Source organism: Emydura macquarii, unplaced genomic scaffold (genome assembly GCF_026122565.2).
Source record: "Emydura macquarii macquarii isolate MOO-44397 ecotype Brisbane River unplaced genomic scaffold, CSIRO-AGI_Emac_v2 contig_1551, whole genome shotgun sequence".
Taxonomy (NCBI): Eukaryota; Metazoa; Chordata; order Testudines; family Chelidae; genus Emydura; species Emydura macquarii.
In genome coordinates, this window is record NW_027131688.1 from 21218786 (window position 1) to 21234603 (window position 15818).

General features: G+C 39.4%; 1 protein-coding gene across 3 annotated transcripts in view; it reads right to left on the reverse strand.

Moving 5' to 3' along the window:
• Nucleotides 1-560: 560 nt before the first annotated feature.
• Nucleotides 561-15818, reverse strand: part of TECPR2 (tectonin beta-propeller repeat containing 2) — a 70146-nt gene continuing 54888 nt past the window's right edge. Inside the window, exons 18-20 of one of the 3 annotated variants that reach the window (XM_067555027.1) lie at nt 4373-4514; nt 3255-3404; nt 561-2953 (exon numbers count right to left, since the gene is read on the reverse strand). In XM_067555027.1, the coding sequence (XP_067411128.1) occupies nt 2796-2953; nt 3255-3404; nt 4373-4514 (450 nt within the window). In that variant the 3' untranslated portion in view covers nt 561-2795. Of the gene's footprint in view, nt 2954-3254; nt 3405-4372; nt 4515-14842; nt 15009-15818 lie in introns of those variants that run through there. The other 2 variants (XR_010921163.1, XM_067555028.1) reach the window with 2 other exon arrangements.

Genomic DNA, 15818 nt, shown 5'->3' on the forward strand with positions numbered 1-15818 from the left:
TCCCTGACCATCTTGGCTAGTAGTTATTGATGGACTTATCCTCCATGAACTTATCTAATTCTTTTTTGAACTCAGTTACACTTATGGCCTTCACAATTTCTACAGGTTGACTCTGTGTTGTGCGAAGTACTTCCTTTTGTTTGTTTTAGACCTGTTGCCTATTAATTTCATTGGGTGACCCTGTCTGCTGTTACAGAAGGCCAAGATCAAAGACATGAGCTGTATAAACAGGTGATCTTCTCTCCTTCTGGCACATAATAGTCTAGTCTTCTGTAGCCTGTAATACTCGGGCTACACTTTGGTTGTTGGATTTAGTGCACAAGGGTTGGGTGATGTCCTGTGATATACAGGAGGTAGGACCAGATGATCTACTGGGTCCCTTCTGACCTTAAACTCTGACTAGGACTCTAAGGACTAAAATCTACAGAGCCCTAAGTCAAAGCTGGGGGTGACAAGTTTGCAATAAGGGAATAGTATTTTTTACACTTTGAATATCTTATATTGTACAGTGCTCAGAGCGCTTTGATGAACGCATATGATGCTTTGGAAACAGAAATTAAGTGTTCTTTAATGTATCCAGGTTCTTATACTGCCACCATCACCATAGTGTCTGGCCCTTCCAGCCATTGCTGTGAGGTGTTTCATATGGTATGTCTCTCCAGCATCAAGAGATGCTCCCAGGATAAACTCCCTTACCTATTTGTCAGTCATATAGTAATTGAGGATCTGAACACAGTAGTTTGAAAAAAGTCTAGTTTATTGCACTTGTCTCAAAGCACAACAGAAAATAAAACCAAATAAAAAGTACTGAAATAAAGCAAAGTAAAGAGGTTAAAAGTGTTTAAAATTATTATCTGGGTTCAGGTTTAATCAAATTACACAAAAAAGTCTCATCAATTTAGAAGGGCATTCAACACCAATTAATATTAATGAACAAAGCAAAGTACAGTGTTACATAGTATATAAACAGCTAGGAAGCTTAAGCCATTACTGAGACGACTTTCTAAAAGTGTAATAAAAAAGTGTTAGTATTTAACATCGTTGTTTCTAAGCATCTGGTCCTTGACAGGGAGTGGAGAAGATGTCTTGTCCCTCCTCTGAACCGGCTGACTTGGAAGCTGCCATGATATACTTTTAAACTGAATTTCCACATGCCCAGGGGCTCTCAAAACACCCTGCCATGCTTGTATAAAACAAACTGACTTCAGAAGCTGAATCCATTACAGTGCAGTGTCAGACAGACTAAAAAAAGAAACTCTATGGCAGTTGCCATATACAGATGAGAAAGAAATCAAAACAGATCAGCTGTCAAAGGGAAACAAATTTGACCTTTCCCTGCCATCACCCCAGATTTCAAGATCAGACAGAACCAAGTCAATACTACACAGGCTATATTAAAAAAGTGAACCAAGTTAGTTCTCTCTCAAGTCAGATTACATTCAAACCTTGCGCTGTGTCTATTCCAAACCAAGTAGAGAACGTGCAAGAGCTATTTTGAAAGAGAACAGAGGTTAAAAGGAAAACAGGTCTTTTTCTATGCACTGACTCTGAGGTCCTCAATAGTGAATTTTCTCTCCACATCTCCTGAAGCTGGCTCATTTACAGCATTGGTTAGCAGCTGTTTAAACATTCTGATGATGTATGAGTTTTGAATGAACACAAAGAAAAATTCTTCCACTTACATCACTGAACTCAAGTTCTTTTCATCCACAATTCTAGAGTTTAAAAATGAGGTATCCTTTAGAAAACATTTAAAATATAAAGAAAAACAAACAGCACTGATTAATTTATTCAGCACATTGCCCTGTTCATTAAACACCTCTGCTGCAACATTTGTTAAGACACTTCAAAATTTAGCTAATGTAGCTAAAAATTACAATATTGTTAAACACTTCCCCACAATATCACAAACTCTTTATGGGACATTATATCTATTAATTCCCATATTTTAAAACCATCTGAATTTGATACTTAAAAAAATGAATCCACACCATAAACATAAAAAACAGGCACAAATAGTGCAACAGGTTCCAGAAAAGCTGCCTCGCACAAGCCTGCCAATGTTCCAGAAACCTGACCTACAACTTTGCTGCTATTCCAGCCCTGGACTTCATAGAGCAGAGTCAGTTTACAGATAGGTGGAGTGGACAAATGTCCACCTGAGATTAGGATAATTTCCCAATTTCTCATCTGTGAATGAAGCCAGGTTTTGAACCCAAATTTCAAGAGATGGAAAGTTAGTGACGCCTTGGAGATTTTGAAATGAAAATGGTCCAAACAATGTTCATTTTGACACCAGTGCTGTATAATACATTTTAAGTCCCTACTGGGATCATCTTAAATTCATACAACAGATTGACGGCATTTCTCTATCTGGAGTTTCAAGTACAAGAAGAAATTGAGAAATATTTAATGTTTCTGCTGTTTGAGAAATATTTAATGTAACAGAAGTCCTTCTCAAAGGAAGTACATATATAATTAGTGTTCATGCTATTGTAAAATATTCACTTTAGTTGCTAATAAGGTTAACTTAGAATTATATTTCCAAATGAGCTGGTAGGGTAAAACAATTTAACAATTTCAGTATGCCACACTTACTGTTTCCCAAGAAATAATGGAACAAACATGTAATGTACAATTTGGGGATTATTTGACAAGTCAGTTTTTTAGTAGAAAAGTGCTAATATTGCATTTTAAATACAAGTGGCTTTAAACCCCAACATTCTGTATGCATGTCACAGAAAATCAGAGCATCGCTTTCTTGCTATTCCACTGCTTCACATGGTTGAGTGCCTTCATATCACTTCCCATTCATCTTCAAAATCGTCAGGGTGAAGCAAAACGGAAGTATCACTACTTTTTTGCAAGCTAGGTGAATGACTGAATGTCTTAGTGAGGCGCTGAAGAAGGTATCCTGAAGAACCTATCGCCCACAGTTCATCTAGAGGTGTCACTGCCAAGCAAAAGTTATCCAGATTTTAATTAAAGCAGTATGTTCCAGTTGCAAACACTCAAAAAGCATCTTATTTTGCTAGATTTTTCTAACTGGACCCAGGGATGATTTTGGAGATGGTAAGGGGAGAAGGATTATAATAGCTCAATTGATGACTCAAGGTCAAATAAGGACACAGCAGCACTTAAAACAGTCTTAATCTTTACTAATAATTAATCTGAGCAACATCATGCAGAACACAACACATCCATCACAGGATCAGTCACTGAAGGTTTCAGATCATCATGCAGAACTGACTTGCCTGTTAAACATGACACACTTCCTGGAATCTTTTTCCAATAGTCTCCGGCTGGGTTTTTGTCAGTAATGCCATACCGACGTGCTACATCTCCATTTGGACAGCGTGCCCAAACAGTTCTTGTACTTATAGCCAGCTGACATGCCTGCAATCCTAAATGGAAACACATGAAGGAAATAACTAAATACTTTCTTATACTTCACCCTGTATATGCCCCATGAGAAAAGTCTCTAGCAATAAAGGGACCAAGGCTGTCAAGTTTTCCGTATTTCTTAACCATCCCTTTAACTTTAAAGAGCTTGTTCACGCATGGAGGAAGAATTTGGTCTTGAGAGGTAAGGTGGACATGATATTTTCCTCAATATTATGAAAGTGAGAATAATCATACATTTATTTTGCCCCCTTTAGCCAAACTGAGCTCAAAGGATTGTGTGGATGTATATAATTCTTCCCCGCCCCTCCAAAATCAGATCCCCCTGACTGAAATGCAGTCATCTCTGAAGTGGAACGTGTGAACTTTTAAGAAGCGCACAGCAACACTACTCAGCCATTTAGGACAGGGTGATCAAGAAGAATACTGTATCCAACTTAAACCAAACTTTCTGGCAGGCAGATTGTGATGACCTAAAATGGAATTTGCCCAGGACAAGGGGATTAATACACGTAGCCTTGCAAAATGAGATTAAGTTTTTAATAATCACAGGGGGGCAGGACCCTGATTTTTATGTCACATTCAAAGACAGAACTTTCAGGTACCCAGCAGGCCCAAACTTCTTGCTGGCCATTGCTTTAGTACCAACTCAGAGCAAAGAGTGCCCCACCAGCACCACTGACTGCAGCAACTTGGAAGTGGTATGGTGCAGCCTGTTCTACAATGGAAACACTTCCAGAATCTGAAATTTCTCAGCAAGGGGCACTTACAATGTTAAATGAAAGTGAGACCATATTTAAGAGACATACTCAAGTCAAAACAAAGATTATCTGGTAACTAAATCAGTGTTAATTACAACAATCTAGCATGCTTGGCATTGAAACAGCTCATTAAAATAAAAACAGAATTTAAGTGTTTCAGGGATTGAATGTGTGGGAGGAAGCTCATAGGAATGTTTAGTTATTTTTACCTGGTACATGTTCCCAATCAGTGCCTACTGGCATTTCTTCTGTAATTCCTATTCGTACATGGACATTCCACTTGCTATCAATTGCCCATAGCATCTGATCATTTGGACTTGAATGAACACTGAACAAGTTTATTCCCACTGGCTAGAAACAAAACACAATACTTAAAATTTCAGCCAGTACAACTTTTAAAATTCGACATTTCACTCTCTTATAGATATCGGCTATGGTAGTAATAAAATATGTCAAAAACTAAAGACGAAAAAAAATCTGAGTTTTCCAAATACAGAACCCACTGCACAGTTACCATGTAAATTGTAAAATGTAACATTTCCTCTGTTAATTCCATAAAGTTTCAAAAAAGAAAAAATCTGAACCTACATAAATTGATGCTACTTTGCTTCCAAAAGCAAAGTGTTTTATTAATAAAAAATTGTATATTTTAATTTGCAACATCCAAGTTCAGTAACTCCAAACCTAAACTTTATTGTTCCAATGTTCATATAAGCAAATCAGTCAGCATTGCAATTGGGATAGGATGAAATTAAAAGTTATTCGTAAATTCATATCAGAAACCTTCTTTTGCAGACTGACAGGTGCACCAATACATTATTTTCTTACTTGCCTTCTCAAATTCTCCCAACACATTTAAAACTTGACCTGTATTGACAAAACACACACACTGGACATTTTAGAAGTCCAAGTTTCTCACATTTAGGACCATCTGGTGACTTTACTTCCCCCACCATTGCTGAAGGGATCTGTCTTTGCTGTTTATGTCTACACTGCAAGCTGGGGGGTTGTGATTCCCATGCTCAAAGACACATGGTCACGCTAGCTTTCATTGAGCTAGCACAGGTATAAATAGAAGTACAGCTCAAGTATGAGCCAATATCAAGTACAAACTCACCAGTTTCAGGCAGAAACTGTTCCACCTTGTAGGCAGGTTTGTACTTGGCATGGCTCAGTCATGCGTCTGCTATCACTACTGTACTATTTATACTTGAGATAGCACAAGTATGAATATACAAGCAAAGGAATCACACCCTTAGCTCATAGTGTAGATGCAGATACATCTTCTTAGCTGTGGAGCACCCGTATTTCCACTAGAGTATCTGAAATTCTGGTTTCCTGGGAGCCCAAGTGAAACATTCCCCTCACTTTATTCCCAGGCATCAAGTCCTGACTCAATAAAGACTCCCACTGAACTCTGGGAACTTTGAATGAGCAGAGGGGAACTTATATGCCCTTCAAAACCAAATGTTTCTGACTAGAATATTTGCTGCATGTCATTTATGGGGTTGTTTTGTAGCAAGGTAAAAGTCAGGAAGCATAACAAATGCAAATATCATAAAAAATTGCATATCAGAACAAAAAAATGCTTCCATCTAGATGAACTTTAGGAGAACTCCATTGAACATGACAGCTACTGCTTTAAAAAGTCACCACCTTACAAGGAAAAGATGTATTTATTATCATGTACTTATAATCAATTTGCAAGCATCTAGAGTCTAATAGGGTAATAAGTAATAGCCAACAAGGATTTATCAGAAACAAATCATGCCACATCAACCTTATTTCCTTCATTGACAGGGTTATTGGCTAAGCGCATAGAGGAAAGCTGTAGACATGATTTTAGTACCCTTTGGACGCAGCCCCACATGACATTCCCAGCAAAGAACTAGGCAAATGTGACTTAGATTATATTACTATGAAATGGATGCACAACTGGGAGCACGTATCACTTGGGATGCTGCACGGGTTTGTCCTGGGTCCAATACATTAATGACATGGATAATGGAGTGTAGAGTATATTTATAAAATGTGTGGCTCATACCAAACTTGGAGGGGTTGTAAGCACTTTGAAGGACAGGATTAGAACTGAAAACAACCTTGAAGAATTGGTCTGAAATCAACATGATGAAAGTCAATAAAGACAAGCATAAAATACTACACTGAGGAAGGAAACCTCAAATACATAACCACCAAATAGGGAATAACTAGCTAGACAATAGTACTACTAAAAATAATCTGAGGGCTATAGTGGGTCACAAATTGAATACAAGTAAACAGGACACAAAAAAGGCTATCATCATTCTGAAGTATATTAACAAGAGTGTTGTATGCAAGACACAAGAGAGAACTGCCCCAATCTACTCAGTACTGGCGAGGCCTCAGCCAGAATACTGTGTCCAATTCTGGACACCACATTTTAAAAAAGATGTGGACAAACCAAAGAGTTCAGAGGACAGCAACAAAAATAGTAAAAGGTTTAGAAAACTTGACCTATGAGGAAAGGTTAAAAAGGGCATGATTAGTCTTGAGAAAAGAAGACTATGGGGGGACCTGATAAGCCCTTAACATGTTTGAAAACCGTTGTTATAAAGATCAATTGTTCTCAATGTCCACTGAATGTAGGACAAGAAGTAATGGGCTTTATTGAATGTAGGACAAGAAGTAATGGGCTTTAAGCAAATGAGATTTAGATCAGATATTAGGAAAAACTTTCTAACTATAAAGGTAGTTAAACTCTGGATTAGACTTCCAAAGGAGGCTGTGGAATCCCCATCACTGGAGGTTTTTAAGAACAGGTTAAACAAAGTCCATCCCTAAAAGGTGTAAGCGTTCTTGGCCCTGCCTCAACACAGGGGGCTGGACTAGATGATCTTCCAAGGGCCCAACCCTGTGATTCTATGTTCTCACATGTGTGCTGGGCAGCATTGTCAATGTGAGATACACACAATCTCTGCAGGTATCTATTTTAGGAGCATACACATATCCCTTTGCCAAACTGAGCTTGTGCACATGTGGACTTACCTACTTTGCACTTAAACTTTAAAATTCTGACTCAATGTCAGTCTCTCTCAGATTCTCCACATCTTTCCTTTCAGGCTGCCTTCATAGCTCTCTCTAAACTCTCTCTGCTTCTTTTTATCCCTGTAAAGACCACCTCAAGATGCCTACTACAGTATCTGCTTCTTGTGCCATGTTTTTCATGTAGACTCAAAGTCCAGGGAAGATCAGACCTACACAAAAGCATACTATTTCTTTACTAGGTGGGAACTTGGCCTTTGCAATTTTTAGCTCCTAGGAAATATACCAGGAGAGGCAGCAGGCCTGTCTCATGCAACAGTTCAACCACCAAAGAAATTCTGTGGCACTTCAGGAACTTTAAAAAAAAACAAAAAAAAAAACAAAAAAACAAAACAAAACAATTTTTTCACTGTAGTTGACTCATCATGGTGGCTATATCAACTTTACCATGACATTTTTCATACCTGCACGCTATATGCTCTAAAATGCCCTTTAATCTATGCGGAATAGAGCTAACACCAAACACACCCTCTTATCCTGTCATCTGTTAGCCTACACACACACACACACACACACACACCCCTACCTACCTCTAGAAGGCTTTGTATACCTTATAAATTATGCTAAACTGTGAATCATGCCCTCAGGGTGCCTTGCTGTAATGCCAATATACTAGTAGGTAAACTCCCAATAACTTCTGGTCTGTGTATCTGTAGAATCTGTCAGAAAATGTATACATCTGTCAGATGTACGTTGTGTTGAAGCTTGCCAGATACACTAAGTGTGCTACATACAGCTTGCACAGCGTACTAGGGAAGAAGATGGATGATTTTGTTGACGCTTGACCAACAAACCTCGGTACCAACTTATGATAGTACAGAAAGTCTCCAATTTTGCTGACTTTGGTTAAACACTGTTCAAAACAAGATGAGAAATTGTTAAGAACTGGTGCATAAGTCTTGAGTAATGTTTCATTAATTGTAAACAACTCCTGTATAAATACAAGTAGGCTTGAACTCCTACTTGTGAAGCAGACCTATGATGTGAGGTATTATGCTGCAAACGGATTCCAGGGTAAAGTATAGCTTTCTTTTAGTGTGGTGCTGTTCTGTGTTTGACGAATAAAGCTGAATGAGCCGGGATTATCTGATGTCTCATCAGTAATCTAAATCAAACCCTAACAGCTCATTTTACTAATTTTATCCGTGATGGAAATCTTAATCTGAGTGCATAGGTATGCACTTGGAAAGATGAGTATCTTTCGTATCTCCTATTATAGACCTGAAACATATGCTACATAATTGGTTTTCCACAAAGTTAAATTACACAACTGAACTCCCGACTAACTCCTTAGCATGGACGTTAAGAGAACCATTTATGCAGTCGTGATGGAGATGTAAACTTTCTAGCACATCTTGTTATGCTTTCCATTGCATTTGAGTGCAAAAACCATGGCAATAACAACATTGCATTTGCCAATCATCCCTGAGTTTGTATTGCATTCTTTTGTCCACACTATACGTTTAGGCTGTAAGCTCTTTGATACAGACTCTTATGTTTGTGTAGTATATTGCATAATGGGACACTGATCTCTGTTGCAAATTCTAGGCAGTACTGTAATACAAATAAATATCCCATGTGTGTTTTACACTTTGTGAATATGGGAGGTAAGAGAAGGTAATCACTCTGTGCAATAACAGAAGTTCTTCGAGATGTGTCCCTCTATGGATGCTCCACTGTAGATGACTATAAGGCACTGCCCATAGTTGGGAGGCTGGGGCTTTGGAGTGACATGTACTACTGAAGAGAGGACAGTATGCCCTAGGAGAGTGTCTGCTGCAGCATTGCGTGTAACAGCATAGTGCAGGGCGAACGTGTATGTCGATACCATGCAGCAGTTTTACAAATGTCATCAATGGGGACATTAAGAAATGGTATTGAGGTAGATAACGAACATCTGGAGTGTGTTCTGACTGAGCTAGGAGATTATATCTTTATCTTACGAATTCCACGATAGACATACTGTGAGATCTACATAGGGTATGTCTTTACTGACGGAGGCAAATTTGCTGCCGTCAGATTGATTCTTTGGGATCGATTGAGCAGAAGTGGAGACCCGCTCAATCGATCTCTAAGTCAATTTAATAAATTCACCCCCCCGGAAAAAAAGAGTAACGCTGCGTTGACGGGACTGCATTTCCCCGTCGGCCCAGCGAAGTGAAGATGCTGCGGTAAGCACAAGTTAGGAAGTCACTGGGAGATATGTAAGCTACTCTATGCAAATGGGGGGGTCTAGTCAGAAACGTAGGACTAGGCTGAGATCCCAGGCAGCAGTCAGGACTCATATATGGGGATAAAGATTTTGGATATCCTTCAAAAAGTGTCTTGTGAGCAGGTGTGCAAGGACGGAATAATGAAGGGGTGAAAAGTAGTGATTGCCGCCAAAAGTACCCTAATGGAGCTGTTGTCTAATTCTGACCATTTAAGGTGTAACATGTAATCAAGGTTAAGTGGTAGCACAGTGTGTGTTGCATTAACTTGACGTGAGGCGCACCAGCAGTGAAATCTAGTCCATTTGTGAACGTAAGCATATCTGGCTGCATCATGCCCGCTAGTCAAAAGCATTTGATTGACAGTCTGAACAAATTTCTGAATCCTGGAACCAAGGAGGTGCCAGGCTTTGAGACAGAGCATTTGTGGATTGGGATGGAGAATGCACCCTGAAAGAAGCCCTGGTGTTATGTGTAGAGAGAGATCAGTTAACATATCATCATGCGGAGGTGGTTAGAATGGCATACTTGATGAGGCCATGTTGCGGTTATTTGTATTTTGCAAAGCACTCAGAACAGGAGGGGAAAGGAAGGGAAGGCATAAAGGAGTGGTGCATTTCATGTTATGAGAAAAGTGTCTCCCAGCAATCCATGTTTCAGTCCCGCTCTGGAACAGAGTTGAGGGCAGCAGGCATTGTGTGAAGTGGCAAGGAAATCTATGGTGGGGCGGTCCCCTTGGTTGAATATGAGTTGAAGTGCTCACATATCCAATTCCCACTCATGATCCTGTCAGAACGTCCTGCTCACTATGTCTATGGTGGAGTTCTGGTGTCCAGGGGGGTACGCTGCTGAAATGGAGATGTTGTTCTGGATGTTGTGCTACTCAAGATAGTGAAGTCCAAAGCAGACTGCGAAGAGTTACAAAATTGGGTGACTGGGCAACAAAATGGCAGATGAAATTCAATGTCGATAAATGTAACGTAATGTGCATTGGAAAACAATCCCAACTATACATAAATGATGGGGTCTAAAATTAGCTATTATCAGTCAAGAAGAGATTTTGGAATCATTCTGAATAGTTCTCTGAAAACATCCACTCAATATGCAGCAGCAGTCAAAAAAGCTAACAATGTTGGGAATCATTAGGAAAGGGATGAATAATAAGACAGAAAATAATGTATTGCCTCTTTATAAATCCATGGTATGCCCACATCTTGAGTACTGCATTCAGATCTGATCATCCCATCTCAAAAAAAAGATATATTGGAATTGGAAAAGGTACAGAACAGGACAACAAAAATGATTAGAGGTATGAAACAGCTTTCATATGAGGAGAGGTTAATAAGACTTTTCAGCTTGGAAAAGAGATGACTGGGGGGGAGGGAATATGATAGAGATCTATAAAATCATGACTGTTGGAAAAAGTAAATAAGGAAGTGTTATTTACTTCTTCCTATAACACTAGAACTAGGAATCACCAAATGATAATAGGAAGCAGGTTTAAAACAAACAAAAGGAAGTATTTCTTCACACATCACTCAGTCAGCCCATGGAACTCTTTGCCAGAGAATGTTGTGAAGACCAAGACTATAACAGGGTTCAAAGAAGAACTAGATAAGTTCATGGAGGATAGGTCCATCACTAACAGCCCCGATGGGCAGGGATGAAAAACCATGTTCTGAAGTGTCCCTAGTCTCTGTTTGCCAGAAGCTGGGAATGGGCGACAGGTGGATGAACCACTTGATGCTTCAGAGGGAATGAACAGAACAGGTAATCACCTGGTATTGGCCACTGTCAGAAGACAGGACACTGGGCTAAATGGACCATTGGTCTGACCCAGCATGGCCGTTCTTATACGCCAGTTTGAGCGCCTCTGAGAATGGAGATTGGGACCTTGCTCTGCCCCTGCCTGTTGATGTAATACATGCAGGAGAGATTGTCTGGCATCACTCTTATGATATGACTTGAGAGGGGTAGAAAGTGTCAGCAGGCATTGCAGACCACTTATAGTTCTAGGAGATCGATCTGTAAGGTGGATTTGTTGGATGACCATGTGCCCTGCACTGTGTGCTCAGGTCGATGTGCTCCCCAACTGATTAGGGAGGCATCGGTGGTTAGGATCATAGTCAGTGGTGGCTGTAGGAAAGAAACTCCGAGACAGATGTTTAGTGTGTTTGTGAAGAAGATATACCGTATGGAGCCATGCTTGAAGGCATCGCATGTGGAATCTTGCGTGCCTGATCAAATGTGGCCACTGTCATGTGACATAGAAGCTGGAGACACATTTGGATAGAGATCTGGGGATAGACCCATGCAGTAGATACCAGATCTGTTAGAGCCAAGAACCTGAGAGATGGTAGGAAGCCTCTGGCTTGTATGACATCCAAGTGTGCGCTGATGAATTCCAGCTGTTGTACTGGTATTAGAGTAGACTTTTCTAGGTTCAGAAGGAGGCCTAACTTCGTGAACAGGCTCAGAGCATCATTTTCGGATGGGGCCTTGAGGAAAGTCATTCAAGTATGGAAAAAACGACAATTCCTTGTTTCCTTAGGTAGGCAGCGACTACCGTGAGAACTTTGGAGTCTCTGTAGGGCAGAAAGTTGTACTCAGAGTGGTTGGTGCCCACGATGAACCGGAAGAACCATCTGTGGACAGCGTGTATAGAAAAATGAAAGTACGCTGCTTGTAGGTTGAAGGCCAAGAACCAGTCCCCGTTCCAGTGCTGTGATAATAGTGGAAAGGGTAACCATCTTGAAACATTGTAGTTTGATTAATTTGTTTAGATTGCAAAGGTCCAGAATGGGATGCCAGCTGCCAGACTTCTTCTGAATCAGAAAATAGTGGGATTAGAAACCCCTTTCCCCTGTGGTGGGAGGGAGCCTGTTCTATGGCTCCCAGTTGCAGAAGATGTTCTATTTCTCCACACAGAACAAGCTCGTGAGAGGAGTACCTGAAGAGGGATAGGGAGGAGGGTGGTGAAGTGGGATAGATGGGAAGGGGATGAAGTATCCTTCCCTTATTATGTCTAGGACCTCCATGTCTAGGTTATCTTATGCTCTAGAGAAGTAAGTGTTAAAAGCAAGTATATGATTGCAACAGAAAAATACTATTTGGATATAAAGTTGTTTTAATAATCTGAATGTTATTTATACCAAATATGCTTTTTTCAAATTTTTTTTAAAAACTTGCAAGCATCTTCTTTAAACAGCCATTAATCCAGGACTGAATACAGTTCTGAATACAAGACCAGCATTATTTCCATACTTGCTTTAACCTGATTCACTTTTGAGAGGACAACAAGGTAGGCATTTGAGTGAGGTTTTATTTTAGCAGGGGGAGAGGGCAGGGGGAATTATTTTTTTTAATCTCAGCTGCTTGAAACAGCTCACATGTTGAGCATAAATCCAAGTGAAGAGGATGAGGCAGCTCTTCAGTGCACACTCTTACTCAACTTTAAGCACGAATAGCCCTATTGGTTTCAGCAGGACTGCTCATGTGCTTAAGTGACAGTTACGTGTATTTATAGTATGAGGGCCTTAGGGTATGTTTACACTGCAAAAAACCTCAGGGCAGCAAGTCTTGGAGCCTGAGTCAATTGACTTGGACTCATGCTATGATGCCAAAAACAGCAGTGCAGAAGTTCCCTCTTAGCCTCTGAACCTCCTCCCTAGCTAGCTTTCAGAGCCCTACCTTTAGCCTGAGTGAGAATATCTACCCTACCATTTTTAGCTCCATAGTGTGAGCCCTGCAAGCCCACATCAGTTGACTGGGGCTCTAAGACACATTGCCACAAGGTTTATTTATTTATTTATTTATTTATTTTTGCAGTGTCTATATACCCCCAAAGAGCAAAGTGCCTGGTAAGAGGGCTGAAGGTACAGAAAACCTCCAATTTCAAAACTGTAGAAATATTGAAGTTTGTTCCATAGATATCATAACTACACACCTTGGTTATTCACATTCTACTGAGTTAAAGACTAATTGCAAAGACATTAGGAAATGCCAATACGCAGGTCCTACAGCAACCCTTAATCTGTCCCTTTGCATATCCCAGATTCATTAAAAATGGTGACATTTTAACATAACAATTTTCAACATTTTACACTCTTTTTTGAGAAGCAGTATAGATAATAGCCCAGTTCCTTTTCATTATAGTGTATTATTGCGGAACATCACACAATGTCACACAGAATTGTTTGATCATATAACAAGAAACTACTTCAGGTCTTGAAGAGCTCTGTGTAAGCTTGAAAGCTGGTTTCTCTCACCAAGAGATAAAATATATTACCTCACCCACTTTGCATCACTAATATCCTGGGACCAAGAAACTCTACTGTAAAGCACAGACAACAGGGCAGAGATAAGGTTGCTGTGCTGAATTTCCTGACTTCGGTGCAAACAAACAAAAAGCTATGTTAATTGACTAAATGCTAAGATTTTAAAGATTAAAATTGTTAGAGGTCCACCACTTGAGTACTGAGGGGCAGGTTTTCTTCAAACTTTCCAAAAAATTTCCCCTTAACTTAAGAGTGAACAGTAAAATTTTTTAAAGTACCCTTTGAACTAAAATTTATAAACCTTTGAAAATAGGATCTTGTTGTGAAACTGCCATCTTTTTCAACAACAGTTACATGCATATAAAGGCAATTAAACAGCTATACTAACAACTAAACAGCTAAGTATTAACAAACAAATGTGTTCCAACCCAGAAGAGTCACAAAGCCTGATCTGGCCATTGCAGAATTCAGGAAGTTGGTGAGTAAAAGATAGATTGTTTATGATTCATCTTTCCTTGCAGAAGCAATGAACAAGGAACATCTGCACAAAGGATAAGAATCTGTGTCTGTTATTACTAGTCCTACCTTAGGACTACAAGCAAATGTTGCTCAAAAGATACTCTTGTTCTACAGACTTTGTTCCTTTGAAGGTCTCACACTTAAGTACTGACCAGGTCCAGTCCTTCTTGGCCTCTAAAACCAGATGACCTTAAGCCCACTCTGAAAAGAGCAGCCCTGGCTCTATTAAGCATCCGGAATCTAGTCCTTTAATGACAATTTTTTTGTGAATTAATTTATGCCAGGAGGAATCATTTTATACCTCTCTCTCTAAATCTCAGATGAAGGGCATCCCATTCAGCAAGTGTTCCATCAGACACCTAACTTCAAGCATGTGAGTAGTTCCACTCAAGTCAAGGCACGTACTTAAGTACCTTGTTCTAAACGTTTTATAGAAAGTCATGCCAGAGACAAGTTAGACGTTGAAGATTATCTTTTCAGTTACATAAACCTGTAAAGAGAATGGTTAAGGAATATTTTTTTTAAAATTACAAGGTATAGATTTAACACACTGATGAAAATGTATCAAATGATGGATGCATGGGTGCATTTTAATAACCCAGATTTTATTTGATTTGGAGGAACAAGCAAATGGAGATTTGAAGGTGGAATGGTCCCTCCACTCCCAAACTTCATTTTTGAAGATATTCATTGAAAATTACTACAGTGAAAAAGCCTGTTTACCCTGAAATTAACATTTGCTTTCTTTGTCAAATAACCTAAAGAGAAGAAAGTGAAAATACCAGTTTAAGATGAATGTTTTTAAAAGTAACATAGAAGAACAACATATATTGCAGTAATCTAGTTCCAAAGTCTTTCGGGTGTGGAGAAAACATTTTTGGTACAATAACAGTAGCTATCAAATGTGTGACAGACTGTACGTATACTTCCTGTACCAGGATAGTAGCAGTATCTTGAAACAAACTTCTGGAAGGCTAGAATTTTTAGCAAAAACAGCAGAGAGTATATTAACATTGGCTTTCCTGACCTGCAGGAAGAGGAAAATTCTGTCTCTCTCACTGGACAATGGAATCATATGAAACAAGAACTTTAAATAGTTTTCATTAAAAGTGATGGAAGTGTGTGTGTGCACACCTGTATAAATGATTGCCTGCTAATTAAAATACTTCAACTACAGAGGTGGTTTCTAACAAAATAAAACCCTGATATTAAGAAAAAGCAAATATTTGAAATGAGATGCTATGAAATTCTAAATCAGCTGAGTAAGCCACTTTAGTGAAAGCCTTGATATGCTGTAATTATCCAGTTTCACTGATTTGTAACATGCACTGAAACACTCATGTGGAGCATTGCCACATCTTTTCTCTTTTCAATTGGGGGGAAGAAGGAGGGGGAAGCAAAACATTCCTCTAGGAAAGTCCTTTCTGCCATCACTGCCTTGAATAGGTCCCATGTGGCTAAGGAGGGCTGGCACCAGTTCCTCCAGAGGCTAATCTGGACTGGTCTGTATGTTAGAGTCAGACAGGTTACTAAAGTGTACTATCTTTCTAGCAGTATTCATAGTAGTA